General features: G+C 37.9%; 1 protein-coding gene across 1 annotated transcript in view; it reads left to right on the top strand.

Moving 5' to 3' along the window:
- The window catches only part of pard3aa (par-3 family cell polarity regulator alpha, a), a 515,464-nt gene that overhangs the window by 261,573 nt on the left and 230,292 nt on the right, over window positions 1–23,599 (top strand). Inside the window, exons 11-12 of the mRNA XM_016282712.1 lie at window positions 18,003–18,188; window positions 18,318–18,488. Coding sequence (XP_016138198.1) covers window positions 18,003–18,188; window positions 18,318–18,488 — 357 coding nt within the window. The remainder of the gene's footprint in view (window positions 1–18,002; window positions 18,189–18,317; window positions 18,489–23,599) is intronic.

Here is a 23,599-nt window from a genome sequence, read left to right as displayed (position 1 = left end):
GTCCTGGAGGGCCGGTGTCCTGCAGAGTTTAGCTCCAACTTGCCTCAACACACCTGCTGGGAAGTTTCTAGTATGCCTATAAGAGCTTGATTAGCTGGTTCAGGTGTGTTTAATTAGGGTCGGAGCTAAACTCTGCAGGACACCGGCCCTCCAGGACCGAGTTTGGGCACCCCTGCAATACAGCATTAACAATTTAGCGCAACTTACAGGATGTTTCATTTCTGAAATGCCATGATGGATACAACGGCCAACATAATAAAACATTGCCAGATTCATGTGTTTCTATTTTAGATCAAATTTAACATGCTTTTAGACTTTCCATTTTGAAAGTGTCACAACATAGTTTTTCAGAGAAGTCGCCACAGGACTGGGTTGGACTATGTCTTTGTCACTCGATTGCAGAGTGTTAAGAAATCTGCTATTTCTCTTAAAAGGATACAAAATACCATAATGTGCACACCCAAACCAATCGAAGAGTCCAGCGTGTTTTGATGAGCGGCATCTTCGTAGAGGCTTGAATAACACATCCCCGGTAGCGAGTTCAAACGCAGGCTGATTGATTTTGGACTTATTTAAGCTTGGGGTGATTGAGAGCGGGTGAAGATGTGGTTTGACTTCCTTTCTCTGGCTCCGGCAAGATTTGATTAAAGACACCATCAATGAAGACACAGTTTCACCAAGTCTCCCGCTCCACCTCGTTTCTCATCAACTCCCCCTTAAAATGTGGAGTTTAAGACATCAGAACGACAGGGGTGGGAAGAGAGAAAGCGAGGGAAGAGATAAACTGTTGGACGCTTCATTACTCTTATTGTCACATTAACATTCAGGAAGCTTCGGCTTTTCAACGCACCCCATTCAGGCATTAAAGGATCTCAATAATCCATACAAGTATGTTCATAAAAATCAGATTACAAACGCATCGCTCTACTGCTGACAGTTATTGCAAATAAAGTGGAGAGAGAGAGGACAGCGGAGGGTTATTGATGCTATTTTGTAGGTCTGCGTGAGGGAGAGAGAGCATGGTGGTTTAATATGATGCTATGGGAACGTTGTCATGTGAGCCAATCACAGTGCCAGACTATTAGCGCATCATTGGGGAAGTTCTAAATCAAAAGACTGAGTGACACACTCTGCCACAGTGACAGGTTACAGTCTAATAAATCAACACAGCCAAGCATTTAGTCTATGCTTTATGATATTCGAATGCAAAACGCAATTAACGTCAAATTATTATAATGACATCAGGAGAGAAAGTAACAGAACGGAGGCTTTTTAATGAAACGGGACATAAAAACAAGCAATGCTAACCGCTAACGTGCTGAGAGATCTTGTTTTTTTATTTTCATTTATCTGCATGCATACGATTAGCCTCCGAGGCATTGAGGGAATTGCAGACATTTTGCGAAAGTGCGAACGTCAGAGGCAGTGACTTATTGATAGGGGCGTCAGCTTTAACCTTTGCTCACAGCCGAAGTCTGGTCCTGAGGGAGCCACAGAAAAATGAGCTTTGATGCCCACGGCCGGCCCTTGCCCTTTAGAGAAAAAGAGAAAGAGAAGTGAGAGAAGGAGGCCGCACCATGGGCATGTTCAGTGAACTCCAAAGAGACTGTTGAGCTGGAATCGATGAAGCGCTGTCCTTGGAGTGTGGCTGAGGGGCTGGTGTTAGTTGAGTGCAATTATAGGTCATGTGGCACTCAAAGTGCTGTGTGTCATGGTCAGTGTCAGATACTCACGAGATTACTGATCTATAAACAACTGAGTTGTTGCTTGGTTTTCTGCTCGTGACAGGTAGATTGAGGCTCGCTGACAAATTTGACCCATTCTGGGGTCAGTCTTAGTGAAGTCTTTGTTGTACAGACTACAACCCTTGCTTTCCCACCTAATGCCGGTGTGATGTACCACGACTGATATCAAGTTTTCTTCTCATCTGATGGTGTCAGTGTGGTCATTTCGATACATTACTGAAAGCTAAGTGTCTTTCAGGCCCCAACTAAGCAAGCCAAAAGGCGACAGTGGCAAGGAATTCAAACTCCATCAGGTGACAGAAATGGAGAAAAAAACCTTGGGAGAAGCCAGGCTCAGATGGGGGACCAGTTCTCTTTACCTCTGGCTCAGATGGAGGACCAGAAGAGGTGACCAATTCTCCTCTGGCATTCACTTAGGCCAAAGGAGAACTGATCGCCCATCTGAGCCTGGTTTCTTCCAAGGATTTTTTTCTCCATTTCTGTATTTTTTCTGTACCTCAGAACCTCTGCAAATCTAACCTGTTCTCACTCCCAACTCGTCACATGTGGACGCTTGGTCAGGACACTTGCGTCACTTTTTAATGCACTGCGCATAATGCAGGGTACTCTAGGTCTTACATCAATGCACAGACAGGTCACTGGAAATATATAGTCAAGAAATCATATATTGATGTATAATTACTCTATTTTGATTTTGACCACCTAACCCAACGCAATCCGTAAAACTTACCATTTGTCAATATAAAACAAAGGATAGAACAGACGTATGCAAATATAGTCACAATTTATTATTAAAAAAATTACAAATATTCAAGATCTTCTGAAGCCAAATGAATAATTTGCATGAGGAACAGACCCAAAAATTATCACGGCCCTCATCCCCATGTTCAAATCACAAACACATCAAAAATCACACCTGAAGAAGCATTACATCAGGTTTGATTGCAAAATTGCATTGACTCTTATGTATTTTGTGACCGATTGCAATATGTTAATGTTAAGATTTATCTTTTGAATGAGATATGACTTTGTTAATGTTAACATTTTGAGTGATTAAAACCTTAAGTTTCACTCTGTATGGCTTCATAAGACTTGGAATATAACATAAGTTGATTATAATACTTATACTGTTTGCTGGTCAGTTTTGCAATACATTTCTGTGACTGTACTTTTATCTGCCCTGTTACATGTTTTATATTGTTGAGAAATTGTAGTTGTGGTTAGGTACTTACTTTTTGCAAATGCATGCAAAGAATCAAGTGCGTCTGGATCTGACACACAAGGCAAACAATTGAGGTAATGGAGTAACCCGCAAATTGAAAAAAATATCCTTAAAGGGTACCCAGTGCGTTAAAAACTGACGCCAAGGGATCCTGAGCAAGCGTCAGTATGTGACGAGTTGGGAGTGAGAACATGTTGGCAAATCTATCAACAAGTTCATCTTTGGAAATGGGCCACTGAAGAAGTCTGCAAACTTGTAAATAGGGCTTTGTTTTCTGCAGTTCAGTAAAATCCTGTATGCACAAATGCTCAGGATTTGTGTAAAGCTAATCAGATTGGATTTAGCAAGAGCTTCATTATGTGTGCCGCATGCATAAAATTGGCCTCAAACTGTCTGTTGGCGCTCTACGGCAGTGACGTCTGAGACTATGGAGCACCTTGCCATCTTAACATTTGCATCAGGTTTGTTTATTTCGGAAATTGGAAGAGAGCCTTGAATATAAGCCATTCATTTGTGTTTCAGAACTGAAAAAAGGGATGTCAGAGGAGCGTTGGATAGTCAGTGTGGGTGAAGGAATAGGAGAAATGATGAAAGTGGGAGGATCTGGGAGGAGAGGGAGGGAGCGCGACTCAGCGGGAGATGGATAGGACAGAAGATGGAGAGAGAGGGAAAGAATGAGAGATGTGATAGGCATCTCAGGGAGCCATCAAAAACTCCACTGTGGAGAAAAGACGGGAAAAGAGAGAACTGACAACAGCGGCATTGGAGCAAACGTGTTTTGACAGACATCCTGCACTTGATGAAATCTTACCTTGCCACTTCGATGAGACACACACTCACGGACACACTCCGAGGCCTGACAAACACCCTGCTGCTGAATTATTCATGTCAGAAAACACAATTATCCAGCACACTAATGTGGCCAGCGGCGGCGTGAGAGCATTAGAGCAACACAACACACACACAAGCAATTCCATCGTGTAAACAAAAAGCCCACCGCGCTCTTCTGCCGGCTGTCTGGTCTGCACCGGCTGCAATTTATCGTTCCTTTTGATCTCCCAGTGGGCACTGCTGAAGAACGCTCAGAAGTTACGTGTGTTTGCAACCGCTGCTAAGCCAGAGCGATAAGCGGAGATTGTATATCACCTCCTTCCCTCCGCAAAATAAATTACTCATTGTGAAATCATCAGCGACACCAGGTAGAAGGAAACAAAGGAACAAAAGTAAATAGGAATTACCTCCAAAGCTTCAGCTAAAGATGAAGGTGTGTTGATTGACATTAGCATGTTGATTCAAGTAACTGGTAGCAGCAAGGAATCTTGAGTGGGGATGGACAGATGGGGATGCCTTGTTTGGATTTGTTTTGGTTTTGCTTTGCTTTGTTTTGTTTGCTTTCCTTTGTTTTACTTTGCTTTTGTTTTGTTTTGTTTTGCTTTGCTTTGCTTTTATTTTGTTTTGCTTTTGCTTTACCTTTGTTTTGTTTCACTTTGCTTTGCTTTTGTTTTGTTTCACTTTGCTTTTACTTTGCTTTGCTTCTATTTTGTTTTGTTTTTTTGCTTGCTTTATTTATTTATTTATTTACTTACTTTTTCTTCTTAACCCAGAATGGACACTGTACATAGTGACTTCCTTTGTGCTTAACACTCATATTCTTGCATTTGAAAGCAGCTAGATTGTGGGGATGTGCTATGGTAGAGGTCTGCACGGGACTGTTTTTTTAGTCCCGCTCCCGCAAGGTTCTATTCCGCACCCACCCGCTCCCGCTATATATTAACTCTTTGTTCACCCGCTGTCCGCTTAGAATAATTTTCTTCCCGACCAAAGTAAAGCGTTTAGCTTTCCCGCTAAATTTAGATCTCGTTTCCAGAATCTCACATTTAAATTTCCGCTACTGAAAGAAAGAGAGATAGGCTGACAAATAAAAGTGTAGTCTGCACAAAATTGTATGTTATTTTATTCGTCTTGTCAAGAGTCTTGAATTTATTGACTTTGACTTATATGAATTATCTTAAGACACAAAACATGTTATGCAACACAGTTGGAAAAAAAAATCTCAGAGAAAATAAAAATGTACAAAAATGTTATTTCTTTTTTTCATTCGTGAGGATACAATTCGTTTAACCGCCCGCTCCCGTTCAAATTACACCAGAGTTACCGACCACTACTGCGTTTTTTTTTCGGGAGTTTAATCGCAGAGCCATAATTCCATGGTTACAAGTAGACTAGTAGTCCAACACTCAACTAATTGACTAGTGAGGTGGACTTTGTTTAGGCAAACATCCAACTAGTCGATATTGAAAATATGTAGTTTTGCACATCCCTTCTAGATGGAATGTGACTAATTGCAAGGAATGGAATAGAAAACATGGTTCTTGAGGCATTTTCACAGTTGAACCTTTTTGTGAATTTGACACATCTTAATTCTCTATCTGATGCTATTGTACATAGATTGGCAATATAAAATGGTGCACCCATGGCTCACCCCAAATACTTGTGGCTGATTTATCTGTAGAGCACTTGAGTAGCCCGAATTACCAAAATGCACAGCCCTATTCTTGACTGCAGGAAGTCTCCAATGAGCCTGTTGAATTCTTTCATGGAAAACTTGACAGATCCGAATGAAATCTCTCGCAGTTTCGAGTTGGTTTGTTTGGAAAACTTGATCTCAAAGCCTTTTTGTACTCTTGAATAGTAGACTAGTGGTCTAACACTCAACTAATTGACTAGTGAGGTGGACTTTGTTTAGGCAAACATCCAACTAGTCGATATTGAAAATATGTAGTTTTGCACATCCCTGCTAGATGGAATGTGACTAATTGCAAGGAATGGAATAGAAAACATGGTTCTTGAGGCATTTTCACAGTTGAACCTTTTTGTGAATTTGACACATCTTAATTCTCTATCTGATGCTATTGTACATAGATTGGCAATATAAAATGGTGCACCCATGGCTCACCCCAAATACTTGTGGCTGATTTATCTGTAGAGCACTTGAGTAGCCCGAATTACCAAAATGCACAGCCCTATTCTTGACTGCAGGAAGTCTCCAATGAGCCTGTTGAATTCTTTCATGGAAAACTTGACAGATCCGAATGAAATCTCTCGCAGTTTCGAGTTGGTTTGTTTGGAAAACTTGATCTCAAAGCCTTTTTGTACTCTTGAAACTATTTCATATGCATCATTTTCTGGCTCAGCTTCCCTGAAAATAACCCTATGAATGACGATGAGCTTTTTGTATTCACGTTCAAATAATACGCCCATCTGTAGTCAATTGGAGCTCTCTCCAAGCTGGAGTTGATGCTCACGACTGTTGCCTTGTTCAAACATACAATAACTGCAACTCGTCAAAGCTCTTGGCTGCGCCAGTCCAATCCAAACTCTCCCAGAACGGTCCAGATGACAGGGTGTACGGGAAACTTGTTTCAGCTCGGCACAGAACAGTAATTAAACACTACATTAAATTCCTCTTCATGACCAGTTCAGACTTTTCACGGATCCATTAGAGGCTGGATCTGCCAAGCTAAGAGAATCTTAATTGTGCAATTAATTTGAACGCTGATGTCTACTGACAGTTGGATTTATGGTGTCTATTGAGGCCAGATCCAGACAAATGTGTGACAGGTTCTATTTTAATACGGCTGATGAGTTGGCTTGATATCCCGCTAGTGGCGCCCGTTTTGCCAGTCATCTGAAAATCTGTTGTTTTTTTCTGAAATTGTTTCAGAACTATGCAAGTTATTGTTATTGAGTTATTGTTGCTCATTTCCTGTTTTGTTCCAATGTCTCTCACTGAAAAACATTTCTATTTTTAAATGATCTTTGGAAGGATTTTGTGAATGTTAAATTGTTAGGAAACGACAACAACAATCCAACTTTTGTTTCTTCTCAAATGTTTGCAATTATTCACAGCAGATAATATCTTCATTTCTCAGAATCACTTTGTACACTCACACTTGCACACTCGTCTTTTCTAGTGCCAACAGAAAGGTCAGATTTCGACGTTTATTTCCCCTTGCATCCATATTTGCTTCCCACTGGATGTGGGAAAGTTTAGTAACTCAAAGGGGGAAGAAATCAAATCAGCATGTTACCTGAACACTAGAGACTAGACTAGAGTTGTTAAATTAGAGATTGCTGGATGTTTTGATGGGAATGGTTGAGAGAGCTCTTTTGTAAGCTCTGGGAAGAAGGAAGTATGTTTGTTCGTGCTCAACAAGTGCCTCTGATTGCCCGAGAGCTGTAGCAATCATTCACAGGTAGCCTTAAAACATAGACAGCATTGGTGTGTTCACAATGGTATACTGCCTGCTGTTTTTAAGAAGTAAGGAACTATAATATGTTGTATACAAATGCTGTGTCCATCTACGCTATTTTTTAATTGTTGCTCTAAATACAAATGTTAGATGGACGTTTTTGATAGTTGCAGTACATCTCACTGTTTTGAGTTTCAGATAGTGATTGTCAAGTTAAAAGAAGCTTAACTTGAAATGCATTTTAAAATACTTGAATTCTCTTTCATTCTTGGTTTAATTGCGTTTATAAAGCTAAAAGTGCAAGAAAGATGACAATATCCATTAAGTATGCAAGTAGGTAAATTAAATAAGGCAAATTAAAATTGTGCAAATATCATGACGTCATAGTATGCAGTATACAGCCTAGCACGGTGTACAGTTTTTACACAGTAATGTAGCACTCAGCAATGGATGCTCTGCAGTGAATGGGTGCCGTCAGAATGAGAGTCCAAACAGTTGATAAAAACATCACAATAATCACCACTCCAGTCCATCAGTTCACATCTGGAGAAGACAAAAGCTGAAACTAATCCATCATTCAGAAATGTTTAATTTTAATTTGAAACGGTCACCTCTGGCTAAAATACGAGTCCATAATCCATTTTCTTCTAGTATAAAAGTGTACTTGTCTGAATCAGGAGAGAAATCTGCACAGATCAAACACAGTTTACAAGCCAAAAAGCTCTAAAAAAAAAAACACGTGGGTGGATTTTTCACAGGACAGGAAACATTTTCAGAAATGTTTAATTTTAATTTGAAACGGTCACCTCTGGCTAAAATACGAGTCCATAATCCATTTTCTTCTAGTATAAAAGTGTACTTGTCTGAATCAGGAGAGAAATCTGCACAGATCAAACACAGTTTACAAGCCAAAAAGCTCTAAAAAAAAAAAACACGTGGGTGGATTTTTCACAGGACAGGAAACATTATAATGGATTTATCCAGAAGCGACAGTTTGAAATTAAAATAAAAAATGTCTTAAAGATGAATTTGTTTATTATAAACATTTAGCCTTTTGGTTCACTAGACATTAACTGATGGACTGGAGTGCTGTGGGTTACTTGTGGATTATTGTGATGTTTTTATCAGCTGTTTGGACTCTCATTCTGACGGCACCCATTCACTGCAGAGCATCCATTGCTGAGACACTGATGCAATGCTGCATTTTTCCAAATCTGATGAAGAAACAAACTCATCCTAATCTTGGACGGCCTGAGAGTGAGTAAATTGTCAGCAAATTTACAGTTTTTTTTGGGGGGGGGGTTCCTTTAAATGAAAGTTTTTGAAGTGTATGTCGTATCCACAGCTCTGCCCAGCTTTATAATAATTGCCAGAGCTGTGATTTTAATCCTGGTGGACTGTTCCGTAGATGGATGTGTTGATTGCAGACAGGTGTTGTTCTGTGCTGATTGCTGATGAGCCGCCCCTGAAGCACAAATGACGCTCTTATGTGACTTTGGCGTGTCATATGATGTCCAGATCTGTTGTGTTACCAACCCATTTGACTGTTTCCATAGCAACGGCCAGTGGAGGAAGTGAGCATGGGCAAGAGGGCATCCCGCTTGATTAAGATAATTAGCCCCTTTCTTATTTAATGGGTGTGTCTCCACGGTTTTGTCCCAAATTACAGCCCGTTGGTTTCATCTGTCATAACCCTGACCGCATCCCATCCATCTCCACACCACAGTCAGATCCTTAGGGAATTATTAAGAAGACGACCAAACGTTCAGATGAAGTTTCCTCTTTGTTGGGTCTCTAAAAGTGGCTCTGATATAATTATCTTTCTTTCAAAGTTATGTTATGCCTGTAAGCCTTTGTCATAGTTGTAGTGAGGTAACTCTCTACAGTTTCTGCGCATGCGAGACCTGCGGTCCTGTCGCTGTCCTTGCTGGCAGGCAGCTGTTGGCCAGAGTGTGTCATCGGAGATGTCGTGACGGCAAAATGGACTCTGTACCATGGGAACGGAGCCCTCTCTGAGCCAAGATAGCTATCAGGCTCTATTTGTAACTTGGTAGTCTTTCTGGGTTTTTTAACGGCGAATGAATTATCACATTCACTAGGACCTTGGCTCTCTCACACCTGCTGAGAAAATATAGTACTGTAAGACCCTTAAAGCAGTCGCTGTTATTATTCATTGAGAAAAGAAAGAAGAAGAACACTTTTGAAGTCTTTGAAAGTTCTGAATAAGGTTTGTATAATATATGAACTTATTCAGAATGATGTAGGTAAAATAACTGACACAAAAGTGACACATTATTTTATGAATTTGCACCATTATTCTGTTTGTTTGTTCTCCACATCAAATAATATAAATAATAATCAAAATAATTACAAATATGTATTAAATATACTAATTAATATGATTGATTGTGAAATTTTGAGAGCAAATTTTATATTTAAATTTCTCTTTCTTTCTTTCCCTTCATTAATTAAGTTTGTTTGTTCTTTAGTTTTTTTGACATCGTTTTTCAGTAGTTTTTTTGATTTAATTAATTTATTCTTTCTTTTGTTAGTCTTCTTTCTTTATTTTATAATTTATAATTTCTTTTTTATTCTTTTGTAAGATCTTTTGATTGTTACTTTCTGTTTTTTTTTCTTTTTCTTTTGTTGTCTTTTTTTTCCTTTGTCCTCCCTCAAAAAAAATTTTCTTTCTTTTTTATTTTCCACATATTTTCGTCAGAATTTTTCCCCAGACAGGCAATGCATGAAACCAAACAAATAGCTTGCTAGCTAATTAGCACGTAGTAGTGTTAACTTTGGCCACTATATTATTATTATTATTAATATTTTTATTTTATTTGGGCATTAATTAATTTATATAGGTAAAAAAAATGCATGGAGCTAACCACAGCACTATGTAAATGAATAGAAAATCAGGCATGTTTTAAAGTCTGAAACTACGATCAGAATTCAAAACAGATGCATATGTCTTAAAGGTATCCGCATAAACTCAGTTTTTGACACAGCAGGTCACAAAACCTCCCAAGCTGCAAATGCGACATCCATTAACCGCTCATCCCAATCTCCTCTTCATCCCGAGCCCATATTTTTTTAGGATAGTCAAGCATGGCGAGTCGCTCTCTCTTTTTAAGCACTACGCCTGGCATCCCTACTGTGAAAATTACCTCACCCGTCTCCATTAGCCAGACTGGCACGCTTAAGTTCAATTGCTTGTTCGAACCCTTTTTACTCCCCTGAAATCGTTCCCTTGTTTTTTCCTCTTTCTCTCCCTCTCTTTTCCCCACAGTTTGCAGACGAGCAGCCGTTCTCTTCACGAGTGCTTTTATGGGCCGCATTTAAAACGTGCCAGTTCGTGCGGCTGCAGATTGGGAAAGCCAAGCACTTCCATAATTAAGCCTAATGTCGCAAAGTGCATTGGAAGACAATAGCATTTTTTTTTTTTTTCGTTTCACAAAACAGTTTTGAGCTGCCACCTGTTTTTGTTTAGCACTTTTTCTCTCAGCTGTGACAGCAATTAGCCTAGCTGTTCATATGGAGCGGCCGCTGTACAGCGCTGATAAACAAGCTCGTTTAGAGCAGTTTTGGGACAGGCAGAGCTTGCTGAGAGCATGTGGTGTAGTCAAGCACAGTTAGGTCTCAACCACGATGCCGTCCTTGTAGCACACACGCGTTTATATGTACAACACAATGCTGGTAATGATCAAATATTGGCTCGTTATTAAAAATAACATCCTAGGTATATAGCTTATTAAGTATAATCAAAATAAGATCAGCACACTTAAGTGGGCTGTAGGATGCATCATATTTTAATCGTTGTCAGGATTTCTGCTGATTTTAACAGTTTAAATCCTCTAATCAGGGCATTTTTCATAAATCGATACAGTTTCTGATCAGTGGTTTAATCTTCACAACTTGGCAACCATGCACAAGACGCACTCTCTGCAATACACAGGGGTTGCCAGGTCACAGAAAAATTCCAGCCCAAAGCCAATGCAGAACCCACCCAAAAGGAATAAAACCTAGCTCAATTTTCTCCCCGTCCAATCACAGCCGACAGCTGCAGGATTCCCATTCCCAAATTTTTTTTGTTTGTTTTTTTAAAAATCGGTTTTGTTTATTGTATGCTTTGAATCTTATTTCGATTACTTCAGCTAGACATGTTTATTCAATTATTTAATCTGTATTTTATTCCTCTTCTTTGATTGTAACTCTGAGCACTTTGCATGATAAATTGTTTAAAATATAACCTGCACAATGTGTTAAGCTGATATAGTCATCCATAAAAGTCCATTTAAGTAAATTTTATAGCGCTTTTTACAATACACGTCAAAGCAGCTTTACAGAAAATCGTGATGTTAAAGTTTATAATTTATTTATAGCTTAATGCAAGATTTTTCATGTTTTCGATGACTTTGTTCACGGTGACTGAATCTGTAAGCAAAGCATGCAAGTTGACGTTCTTTTGATTTGTGCTTATGTGAAAGTGCAATAACTTTGATCAACTGTAAAAAACAACATAAAATGAGAAGAATCGTGATAGTAGTTTTGAGCAGAATAATCATGATCAACTGTTTAACCATTACCGTGCAGCCCTGCAATGTTGCTAACATCTTTTGCTTTCTTCTTTTGACCTCGTGTTGGGAATTTGGTTCCTTGTAAAAATATGTATAAATGAGGAGTTTGACTTCTTCAGTGTCACCTTGGCTTTAGGTGCTGAGCTGTGACGGTTCTTTCGCTCCTCGCTTCCTCCCCAAGCTTTGAATGTCTCATCTAATCTCCTTCTCTCTCTCGTTCTCGGGTCTTCTGGTCTAATTGTACTTGAAAGTCTTGAATGTGCATTAGTCGGTGGTGTTTAATATGCAGTCTTTATCAGAAGGTGGCGGGCCAAAGAAACAGTGGTGAGAAATTTCACGTTTCTATACTTATCATGCACAGGCCTTCTTTGCAATTACATACTTGACTGATTTCTTTTAGCCTCTTAAATTCATTTCCAGTGACCTTTATGTCGTTGCCCCGTTCGGGCGAGAAAGTTTCAGCCATGCTAATTGTTTCAAACCTCGGCAGCAGTTTGAAGATAGAGAGCAATATTTATATTTTCATTTCACTATTTTACTTTCTTCATCCCTCCATTACATTGTTTATTTTTTCTCAAGTTTGTTCATTACATTTTTTTTAAGCTTGTTGTTTTTGTCACTATTTCCTCATTTCTGCTTTCACTGATTTGTTTGTTCATTCTTTCTTTTTGTTCTTTTTTCATTTGTCTGTTTTGTCTTTTGTTTTTGGTTTGCTTGTTCAATCATTTATTTTAACTTTTAGTTCTTTGTTGTCTAGAGAGCAACATTTATATTTAAAATTCTTTCTTTTACTTCCTTCATTTCTTCCATCTCTCCGTTGTTTATTCTTTCTTTTTTTGTTTGCTAAATAGTTTATTCCTTTTAAATTGTTGTTACTTGCGGAGTCTTTTGTTTTCCTTCCGCTTGTTTGTTTTATCTTCATTTTCTTTTTGTTATTTGTTTATTTTGAGGGTGTTTTTCCTTTGATTTTGGTTTCTATGTTTGTTTGTTCGTTATTCTTTTTTCTTTTGAAAGAGTGTTTATTTGATAAATGTATGATTTTTGTTACATTTTTACTTTTGTTCTGTTTCTTATGTAAGCCCGTTTCTGCTACTGAACAAAAAAAAGCAATTATGACATTTTATCTCACAATTTCGACTTTTTTTCTTGCAATTATGAGTTTATATCTCATAATTTAGTCTTCATTTCTCAGAATTGGGTGTTTATACAGTATCTTGCAATTCTGACTTTATTACTTACAATTGCAAGTTTATATCTCATAATTCTGAGAAAAAAGTCAGAATTGTGAGATGTAAACTCGCAATTGCTAGAAGAAAAGTCGTAATTGTGACAAAGTTTTTTTTTTATTCAGTGGCGGAAACAGGCTTCCATGCTTTTGTCTGTCTGTATGTCCTACTTTCTTTCTTTCTCTCTCTCTCTCTCTCTCTCTCTCTCTCTCTCTCTTTCTCTCTTTCTCTCTAGAGCAAAATTTATATTTTTGTTTCTTTGTTTCTTTTCAGAATTGTGAGATGTAAACTCGCAATTGCTAGAAGAAAAGTCGTAATTGTGACAAAGTTTTTTTTTTATTCAGTGGCGGAAACAGGCTTCCATGCTTTTGTCTGTCTGTATGTCCTACTTTCTTTCTTTCTCTCTCTCTCTCTCTCTCTCTCTCTCTCTCTCTCTTTCTTTCTTGAGCAAAATTTACATTTTAGTTTCTTTCTTTTCCTTCCTTAATCCCTTTGTCCCTCTATTTTTTTTCATGTTTGTTCTATTTTGTTTGTTTTTGTTTATTGGTTAGTTTTATTTTTCTAGTTTTTTTGATGTTTTTTTCTGTGTTCACTGATTTGTTTTGAGGGTGTTTTTTATGTGTTTGTTCATCAATGCATTCTATCTTTTAGTTCTTTTGAAAGTGTGTTTATTTCATAAGTTATGCTATTTTTCTTTTATTTGAACTGTTGTTTGTTCGTTGTTTCTTTCATTCATTCACTCATAATTGTTCTTTTTATTTCTGTATAATCTGTCTGCAAGTCCCAGTGGAGTATAAGAGTGAATGCTAGACGTCTGCTCTTCTCTCTGTGTGTGTTCAGACGCTGTCTTATCTCTCATGGGCTCTTCTCTTCATTGTCTGTGCACTGACAGTATAATTCAAGCTCACTCTGGAAACAAAAGCATGTAATGAATGCACACCATCCAGTCAGCTTGTGAAATGAATTAATTTCTCCTGAGCACAATGGACCAGGTTGAGCTCGATGCACCTTTTATAAAGTCATGCATTTTTCCTCTGTCACTGTGTGAAAGAAATGTACAGTGTTGTGAAGGCTTATGAAAATGAACCAGCTGTTTGTAACACAATTTTAGACCTTCAAACAAACTGCTACATGTTATAAATCTTCACAGTGACTTTGGGGCCAGATAATTGGAGCTGTTTAGCTTTTCAGACTCACAGCTTGCGGATCCTTGAACCTACACGTAGACTCAGTGTGGCTGAGAAATTTGGTTTTAAGACACGTGTAGCGCAGGTACAGTACTTCTTCTGACTTGGCATACTGAAGCTTCATGGTCAACTTCAGTACAAGCAAGAATTTAGTTTTAAGGTGAAAGATTTTTGCCTGCAGATTTTGCAATGGGTTCAAGTTGGTAACTCAAATTCACCTTGTTGAGTGCAGAGCAGAAAGCTGCTTAGTTTAAAAGTGAACTAAGTCTGAACTGTGCTTCACACGTCACTATTTACAAAGGACAATCAAACGTTTTTCCAAAATTTTGCTAATTTGATCACACCTTTAGGGTGTTTTCAGACCTGTAGATCATTTAAAAAAATGTTGCATTTTCTACTTTTTTGGTTCAGTTCACTTTTACAAGGCAGCAATTTAAAGTATACCAAAATGTGTTTATGCAAGTCAATAATGTGCTCACACTGCTGCTTTTTATGTAACACATTTCTTATTTTGAATTATGATACAACTTGGAATCGTTGGTCCATTGGGTTGGATTACTTTCTCATCACAGTCGAATTGTAAGAGTTTGTTTTCAGTCAGTTTCAGTTATTTAGGACTGATTATTTTGGTGCGGATTCAGGTGCAATTGCTGTGTTCATGTATGCTGAAACAAACCGAGCATGCCAGGTTCAGAAACAAATGCTCCAAACGAGCCAGGTGTGAAAACTGACACGAATAATATCAACATTCATGCAACTCATTGAGGAAAGATGTGTTTATTTTGGTGAGTTATTTCCTTTTTTCTTTAGTTATTTCTTTTGTTTTTATAGATTTTTAAATGATTAGTCTTTTGTTCATTCTTGTTTGTTCATTTACCTCTGTTTTGTTTTGATTTGCTTTTCTTTATTATGCTTTCATTGCATTGTTTTGTTTTGGCTTTGTTTTATTTATTTTTTTATTTTTTTGCTTTGCTTTGCTTTATTTTGCTTTCTTTGTTTTGTTAAAGCAATAAGCCCCAAGAAGCCATGGTTTACAGGGGATTTTGTAACAACTAAGGGGCGTTGTTAGGCACGACGCGAAGCGGAGTTTCACAGAATAAAACAGAGCAAATAAAGTGCAATGATATTAATAAAACCATTATTCTTCCGCCAAACAATGTAGTTCCTCAGAAACGGTTGTGGTTCCAACAAAGTGGTTGCCGAGCAAGACACAAATGTAAACAAAGGTGTGTGTTTGTTGAGTAATTTACAACAGCTTCGAACTTGGTTCAACCAATCAGAATCAAGGACCGGAACTATCCGGTTTATAATTGATTTTTTATCAATTCCATACCTTATTAAACTTCCACTCTTGCTTTGTCATGCCATTTTTTTCGGACAGACAAGCATAACTCACATTTCTTAAGAAAACGTTAAACGTTTTGTAAAATTGTCTGAATCGTCATTTATTCGTTTGGTTGCGTTTGCTGTTTGGTTATAACGAGGCTGATAGATAACTGAATTTGATCATTTGTGGACGTTGTCTATCAGTTTCACTTTTGATTGATTGATGGATATAATCTGGAACCTTTTCTCTTCCGTTTGATTTATCACTACACATTGCACATTATAAAACTGCAGTGTTGTAATTTCCCCAAGCATTAGTACAGTCTGTGATTATTATATGTCTGAGCTCCTCTAAATAACACGCCCAGCAAAATAAAGCTGTAAATGATGAGGCTCTTTACCGACAGCTCTGCACAACTCCTTCAAGTGCTTGACATGTTATTTCTCGGTTGCCACGGAACAACCGACAAAACTGTTATCTGTCAAAGGCGAGAATTGGAGTAAAACTCAGAAAGATGTCTTTTTCATGTTTCTATCCATAATGCATATGAGTTCCGGCCGCCGGGCCTCTCTAGGGGAACGAGGGCGAGCTGATGAGAGGCTCTTCATTGTGTCAGTCTGAAAGACTGCGGTCCTTTTGCGTACTTGTTGACGGTGTGACAGGAACTAAATGACTGGGTGAAAATCACACGCGTGAACGCTGCGTTAGCGTCTGCGGATGACGCCGCCGCATGTGTTCTTTTCCGCCGCCTTCACCTGGATGTTGGTTCTCAACTTGAGAGCTGCTTTTGTCTGCTGAGAGACACCTGTGTTGCCATAGCAACCACTCAGGCACGGGTTGATGGTGTGTGTGTGTGTGAGTGAGTGAGTGTGTGAGGTGTATTATGAAAGGAAGGAGAGATAGGGGCCTCACCTGAATGCTTGGCTGAATCTCTATAACTCGTCTCCAGCCTCTTTGCTCTCGGCAGCTGGACTAAAGCCAAGCACCTGGCATTCTTCAGCTCTGTGTGTGTGTGTGTGTGCTGAACCTTTCTTAAAACACTTTACCTTTGCTTTGTATAAAAGTGTTATACAGAGTGGAATTTTCTCCATTGAAACACCTTTTAATGACTTACCTGCTGGGAAAAAAAGCTGATTTTGGAACACAGTAGCTGGATTTTTGCTGGTCAGCTGTGACCAAGATAATCTACTAGGCTGAAACTTGGTTTACTTGACCAGCTAGAAACGACGTCAGGGTCCAGATATGATGTATAGTGATATGGAAATGTATTTCTGTAGGGTGCTATATATGATGGGTTTGACTCTGCGCTGTGATTCGATTGTCCCTGTGTATAACAGGACAGCGCCCACTGAACGGGTGCTAACACAGATCTCCATTATAACCATCGTAAACATCCGGTTTAATGAGTCATGTGATCCCGCTGTGTTAATCTCTCCCCACCTCTCACAGCTCTAGAATTCAACCGTGTTTATTGTGTTCATACTATTATATTCATTTTGTTCATCTTGAATGTCATTTTATTAATGTGTCAGCTTTGAGTTAATGATGTTTTTGATGAATATTTGTAGTCCCCTGGCAGTAAATATGCTGAAATGATGGATTAAAATGTATCATATTTAGCTACTGTGAGCATCCTTCCTTTATAAAGTGACAAAACTATTTTTTTTTTTAAGAATAATGTTTTCATTTGATGCCTTTTGTTACATTTTTAGCTTTATGCACTTTTGTTTTTTATTAAAGCTGAGGTATGTCATTTTATACACCACTTGTGTCACAAAATGGATCTGCAAAATGATTGTTTTCAAACAGGTATCCTCCAAACACTGTCCAATAGATGCTTGTTTCCACCACAGGCGAAAAAATTATGAATGAATGAACCAATTCGGAATGAATGAATACATTCTGGCTTTTTTTTCTTGCAATTCTGAGTTTATATCTCACAATTCAGTCTTTTTCTGGCAATTTTGAGAGAAAAAAAGTCATTGTGAGCTATAAAGTCAGAATTAAAATTAAATTAAGCCAGATAGAAACTCTTCTATCAATTGCGAAAATAAAGTAGGGGTTGTGAGCTACAAACTTGCAATTGAGGAAAACAAATATTCCATGACAGAAACCAAACACAAGTTTGTTTCACAATTCAGATTTTTTTTTCTCAGAATTGCAAGAATAAAGTTTGAATTGTGAGAGAAATGATGGAAACAAGCTTCCATACTTTCCCAGCCTGTCATTGGTCAAACAGACAGAAAGCCCCACCCCAAACTCATGCCATTGGTTAAATTGTTGCTTTGCTGGGCTGATTAAGATGATTTGGACACAGTCAGTGTTCATATACTTTGGTGGAATGAGTGGCTTATTTTTAGATGCATATTAAATTGTGAAAAAAATATTTTAATATTGAAAAAAATAAATAAATACACTTTCTATGTTTAACTCATCAATATCATTTGACCTATTCTTTATCACTTTAGAAAGAACAAGATGACTTAATTTTGACCCCGGATGGAACGCGGGAGTTTATGACGTTTGAAATCCCTCTCAGTGACTCGGGATCGGCCGGGTTAGGGGTCAGCGTCAAGGGCAATAGATCGAAAGAGAGCCACGCTGACCTGGGCATTTTCGTCAAGTCTATAATCACTGGAGGAGCCGCCTGCAAGGTGAGGAGCAGCTCTCTGATTGGCTACGGGACTCATCTCTCATGCTTATTTTTAAATGTTCATATATTCCAAAGTACCAAACCATATATATACCACACTTTTAATATGTTCTTGTGCGTGCAATCACAGGATGGGCGGCTGAGGATAAATGACCAGCTGATAGCAGTTAATGGAGAGTCTCTGCTGGAGAAAACCAATCAGGAAGCAATGGAGGCCCTCCGCAAATCCATGTCCATCGAGGGCAACAAGAGAGGCATGATTCAGCTGATCGTGGCCCGGCGGGTCGCAGGGAGGGGAGAGGTCAGTCATCCACTGTCTGCAACACACAGTAACCACAGATCTGTGTTTACGTTCTATTATTTGGCTCTGAACTGTGATTTGAATTCCCAGCATGCCCTTGTGAAAAAGAAGTGTGCTTAATTGTATTGAATGTGCTCTTGTAGTGCTCTTCAGATTTTAAAAGAAAAGTTCTAATAACTGTACTTATTACAGATAATATAATATTAATGAAACAAAAGGCCACTGGAGTGTACTTAAAGAGCAGGTCATATGGTAGTTTAAAGCGTCCTAATATTGTGTTGGAGTCCCCTACAACAGGTTTGAATGCATCTAAGGTCAGAAAACATTGTATTTTCTCAGAATATACATTTAATATTAGAGTCAGAGTCAGTAAAGAATTTATTTTTCACAAGGGTGTACTAGTTTTGTGTGTCTGTCTGCTGAAGGAAATTTCTGCAATCACATGCTACAGTGAGAAATGCTTTTTCCTATAAAATTGGCAGAATAATTTCCTCAAATTAGCCCAAATGAAGCATTAACCTCACTAATTGTTATCAGACTTATTCAGAATGACAAATCGTGAAACTTGATCATACAAAAACACAAAAAACATTGTATATTATTTTCAGCTTACCGCCACTCACTTCAGGAGAATAGGGTGAATTCACTGTTAAATCCGACTAGTAAATTGTAACGAGTAAAAAGTGTCCTGTGTAAAAGCTTGAGGCTATATAGGAATGTGAAACATTCTAAAATAAGTCACATAAAAAAATTACACAGGGTTAGAAAACACGTCTTGTACATTTAAAACACATGAAAAGTCATCTTACACATTGCTATTCATCAAAGGCTTCACTCATATGTAGGCAGCCTCGTTTGTTGGTGAATCTGACTGCACCGCTCGTGCTGTATTTGTATTTGCGTGCATCCAGTGAAGACAACACAACAGAGAGAAGAAATACGTCTCTGTAGTACCTTTTGTACCCAGTCTGTCTCTTCTTGCAAACTCACAACCTGACTAAAATATAACGTCTTTTGTAATCATTCACGGATGACACGCACCAGGAGCCCACTGCTGCGCTCAGATCAGCCTTTATTAGCGGCTGTGTGGAGCTGATTGGACCCGTTTGAAAGCAGCAGACCTCACGCTGACTTCTGTCCCCTCACACATGTCTCATCCATCCTCTCTTGCTCGTCCCAACCAAGGTCACCCGTTGCCTTCAGGAGCGCCCGGGCTCAAGGTCACTCTTATCTGTCTGTCAAACGAGGATGAGGACGGTTTCTTTCACTTTGAAGTGCAGCCGAGCTCCCGCTGTATACCAACATACACCAATAGTTGCGCATTAATATGGCATTCAGAGAGAGGGAAAGCTGAAATAAGAAACGAGAGATGGCAAGAGTAGTGAAATTGGAAAGAAGAGGAAAATGATGGGTAGCGAGAGATTGCAGGGGCCACTGAAGGAATCAGAGATTCTCTCTGACAGCCGGCGCTTTGCTACTGTCATACTGCAAATGCTGGAAAACAGAGGCCAGCATTAAAAGGAATAAGATCCATCACTGTCCGCTGCCCTGTGTGTGTGTGTGTGTGTACTCGATTATGTTTGGGAGAAGCACATTCTGTCTCTAGTCCTGTCCTGAATGTGAATCGATGTCCTACACTGTCAATCAAAAGCTCCGTCGTTCCAAAATACAGCAAGTTCATTCGCTCATTAGTAATAGCAGGTGTTCATATGCAAAGTGTGGTTCTACTGCAAATACATTTTTTATACATCTGAAATGTACACACATTGGGCCTCATTCATGAAACATTCGTAAATATAGGAGTAAATTCTGATTAATTCGCGCGTAAAACTGACCTTCCCGAAAACTCTCCTCCGGATTCACAAACGCTTCGTAAACTTTCGATTTGATAGTTTAACCTGTGTATGTTAATGAATTTCAATCATTCGTAAATATGGCGCTTGTTCATGCTCATTCACAATTAGCATAATCCGCGCCTATGAATTACAGCTACGCAAATCACGTGTCCAGGAACGCAGTGGAATATTCTGGACTATATTGCATAAATGCAAAAAAAAAAAAAAAAGAGTAATAGAACATATGGCTAACAATAAATATTCAATAACGTGTGTCCACCAAATAGTTTTTAGCCAGCTGAAAAATGTCAGGCGCTCTTCTGAAAACGGCCAGCTGGTGGCGCTTGAGAACACTTTGGTGGCACAGCGTTAGTTTGTTTGTTTGTTTGCGGAGATGCTTTGGTTGCTATGATTAGGAATATCCACGGCAGTAACTTATTAATAATATCTCATTTTGAAGAATATTACTGAATATAAAAATGCAGTAACCAGCAATATTAGCTTCTCTATTGTTGTTCAGTTGTTGTACAAGTCGGATGATTGGTCGGTGTAGTATTTGTCCCGCCCCTCCTCCATTGATTGGACAGCTGGGTAGAAAGTGACAGCGACAAGCGCTGCGTTTTACCCAAAGCTAAACAGTTTATCATCCCTCAGCTACCAAAAATAAAAATAAATGGAGCAAACAAACTTATTATACGAAAATATTATAATGGCAGTGCATCAAAATTCAGTGTCATCAGTTTGCCAAAAAGAACATGTTATGCACCATTTTCACGTGGAAGGGAGCAGGTGTACATTTCTTTCGTACCAACTAACATTTTGAAAATACAAAAATTTTCATGAATGCAAAAGTTTACGTCAGAACGGCTTTACACAAAAATGAATTCTGCTCGTGTTTCATGAATGAGGCCCACTGGGTATGAACATATTAGAAGCGCATGTTTTATGAATTATTTTATGTTCGTATAATATTGAATTTGACTGGATTAATAGGTTGATTTTATTGTATTTAATAAGAAGTTAATGATTAAAAAAGCTCAATGTCATTACATTTAACTTTTTTTATTCTGTTTTGTGAAGTTTCTGGTACTATATTCAAGTCGTTTTGAGTTCATTCGTTCGTTCATCCATTCCACCAATGTCTAAACTTTCACATTTTAGAATCATGTAATTATTACTTAATCATATTTATATAGACACACGCTTTAAAACGTAAAAAAAAATCTTACAAATATACACACTTTTAGATTTTTTCGAGTAGTGCTTTTATTGTTAACTAAAACAAAAACGTAAAACATATAGTGTTAAATAAAATAAAGCAGAAATTAAATAGTATAGATAAAACCTTAGAAAATTAGAGACGAAACGGGCGATAAAACAGGTTTACATTGAAGTACTAAAGTAACTAAAACTGAAATAGATGGCAAAAGCACATGACAAAATAACTAAAATGAAAACTGAAAATATAAAAACAAAACCTAATTTGAAATATTAATATTTTAGTAGTATTAAAATAACACTGTTGTTGAGAAGTGTTTAGGGTAGGGATTCAGAAATGTCTATTTAATTGTAAAAAATAATTATATAAATATATTTATAAAGGTATTAAAATATAACGTTTTTTATGTTTCTAAAGCTGAGCGTACAAATTACTTTTATATATTAGTTGCTGTCACTTTGTCAATATATGCTTCAGTGCCTATAAAACTATTCATCTAAACTTTGTGCGAATGCTAATGAGATGAGGCTGCATAGGCAGCAGTCTTCAGATACATATGATGCATCTTAAGATTTTAACATCTTAGAAGGGAGCATTATTTCTTCCAACCTTTTGTTTCTCAAGCACCTATGATGCTTTGAAATGCGGTCTAGGACGGCATTTCATGATTTAAAGTTTGTGCTTCTGACTGCAGGCTCGTAGATGGAAGTGGGAAAGGCCTGCCATGGAGAGAGTGACCTGATTTTGTCACAGTTACAGTAGATCCAAAGGCTCAAACTGTAAATGAAGGGTTTAATAATCAGCCGCTGACTTGAGTGAAAGGCTCTTGTCTGAAATGGGTTTCAAATTGAGAAGTGAAGCGGAGAATCTTGACTATCTCTCAGACCGCCTTTGGTAATTGAAGCGGTGATGTTCTTCGTAAGGGATTGTCGTGACCCAGATAATGATGTAATGTATTATTGGTCATTGCGTTTTCTTCTTCAGTTCAATAATTGAGGCTGAGCTTCAGAGAGGCGGCGATTCCAATCGATGGCTTTCGGTTTCTATTAATATAAGGTCAGAAGTTCTCAGGCAATTAAAAGTCTTGCAGTCATTTGAATTCAATTAATTTCTTAAAATACTTTCAAACTTATGATGTTGCTCGACTTGCTGTCATAGTAAAATTACGGGAAAAAAACAATATTAATTTTAGTACAATTTAAGTAAAAAAATGGAGGTTTCAGTAATTGATGCACTTAAAATTCTTATTTCTATTATAAATGTTTATCAAAGTTCAGCAGAGTGTTCAAAGACAGCCTCGGAGGATCGTGGGTAATTGGAAGTGTATGTTCCTCCTCATAAAGGTCAGCATTTTAGCCTGCAGCACTGGATTATTGAAATGAGAAATTAATACATTTCCCCGGATTGAGTGTGTCCAATTAGTTTTCCACGCCTCTAGTGTGCTGTTAAACTGGCTTGTGTTCGTTTGTGACACTGCGCCATCATTACACTTGAATCAAGAAGTGTGTGTGACATAAGAAGAAATGACCTGGGAGTGACTTTCCTGTGCGTTTAGCTGTGAAATGTTTTAGAGTTGAATGTTATAGGGTTAAAGTTTAGTGCAACATTTTTATTGAGCTAAATAATATTATAGGTATTTATTTGTTTTGTACATATTATTTGTATGATTCATGTATTTTTATAGTATATTATTTGTAGTTTCTATACATTGTGCCACAAAAAATAAAGTAACAGTAAGTACATATTGAGTTTGACATAATGAAGGATAATGAAAACATCATGAAATACTTATTAAAATGAAAAAAATAAATGCTAATAAATCAGTACTTGTTTGAATTATGTGGTTAAAAATGCTTTCATGATGCCACTCTATTTCAAAAAAATTAAATAAAAAATCTCTCTATATATATTAGGTTTGGAACACAGATGTCACCGTTTGGTATGTACCTCGTTTCGGGGGTCACGGTTTCCATACGATTTCGGTACAACAGGAAAACAGAAAACAGTCGGTACAACAGTTTTTTTCATTTATTTTGAACAGACAGTAGTACAAATTA

Source organism: Sinocyclocheilus grahami, unplaced genomic scaffold (genome assembly GCF_001515645.1).
Source record: "Sinocyclocheilus grahami isolate Dianchi unplaced genomic scaffold, SAMN03320097.WGS_v1.1 scaffold164.1, whole genome shotgun sequence".
Taxonomy (NCBI): Eukaryota; Metazoa; Chordata; class Actinopteri; order Cypriniformes; family Cyprinidae; genus Sinocyclocheilus; species Sinocyclocheilus grahami.
This window is presented reverse-complemented; position numbering and strand designations above follow the sequence as displayed.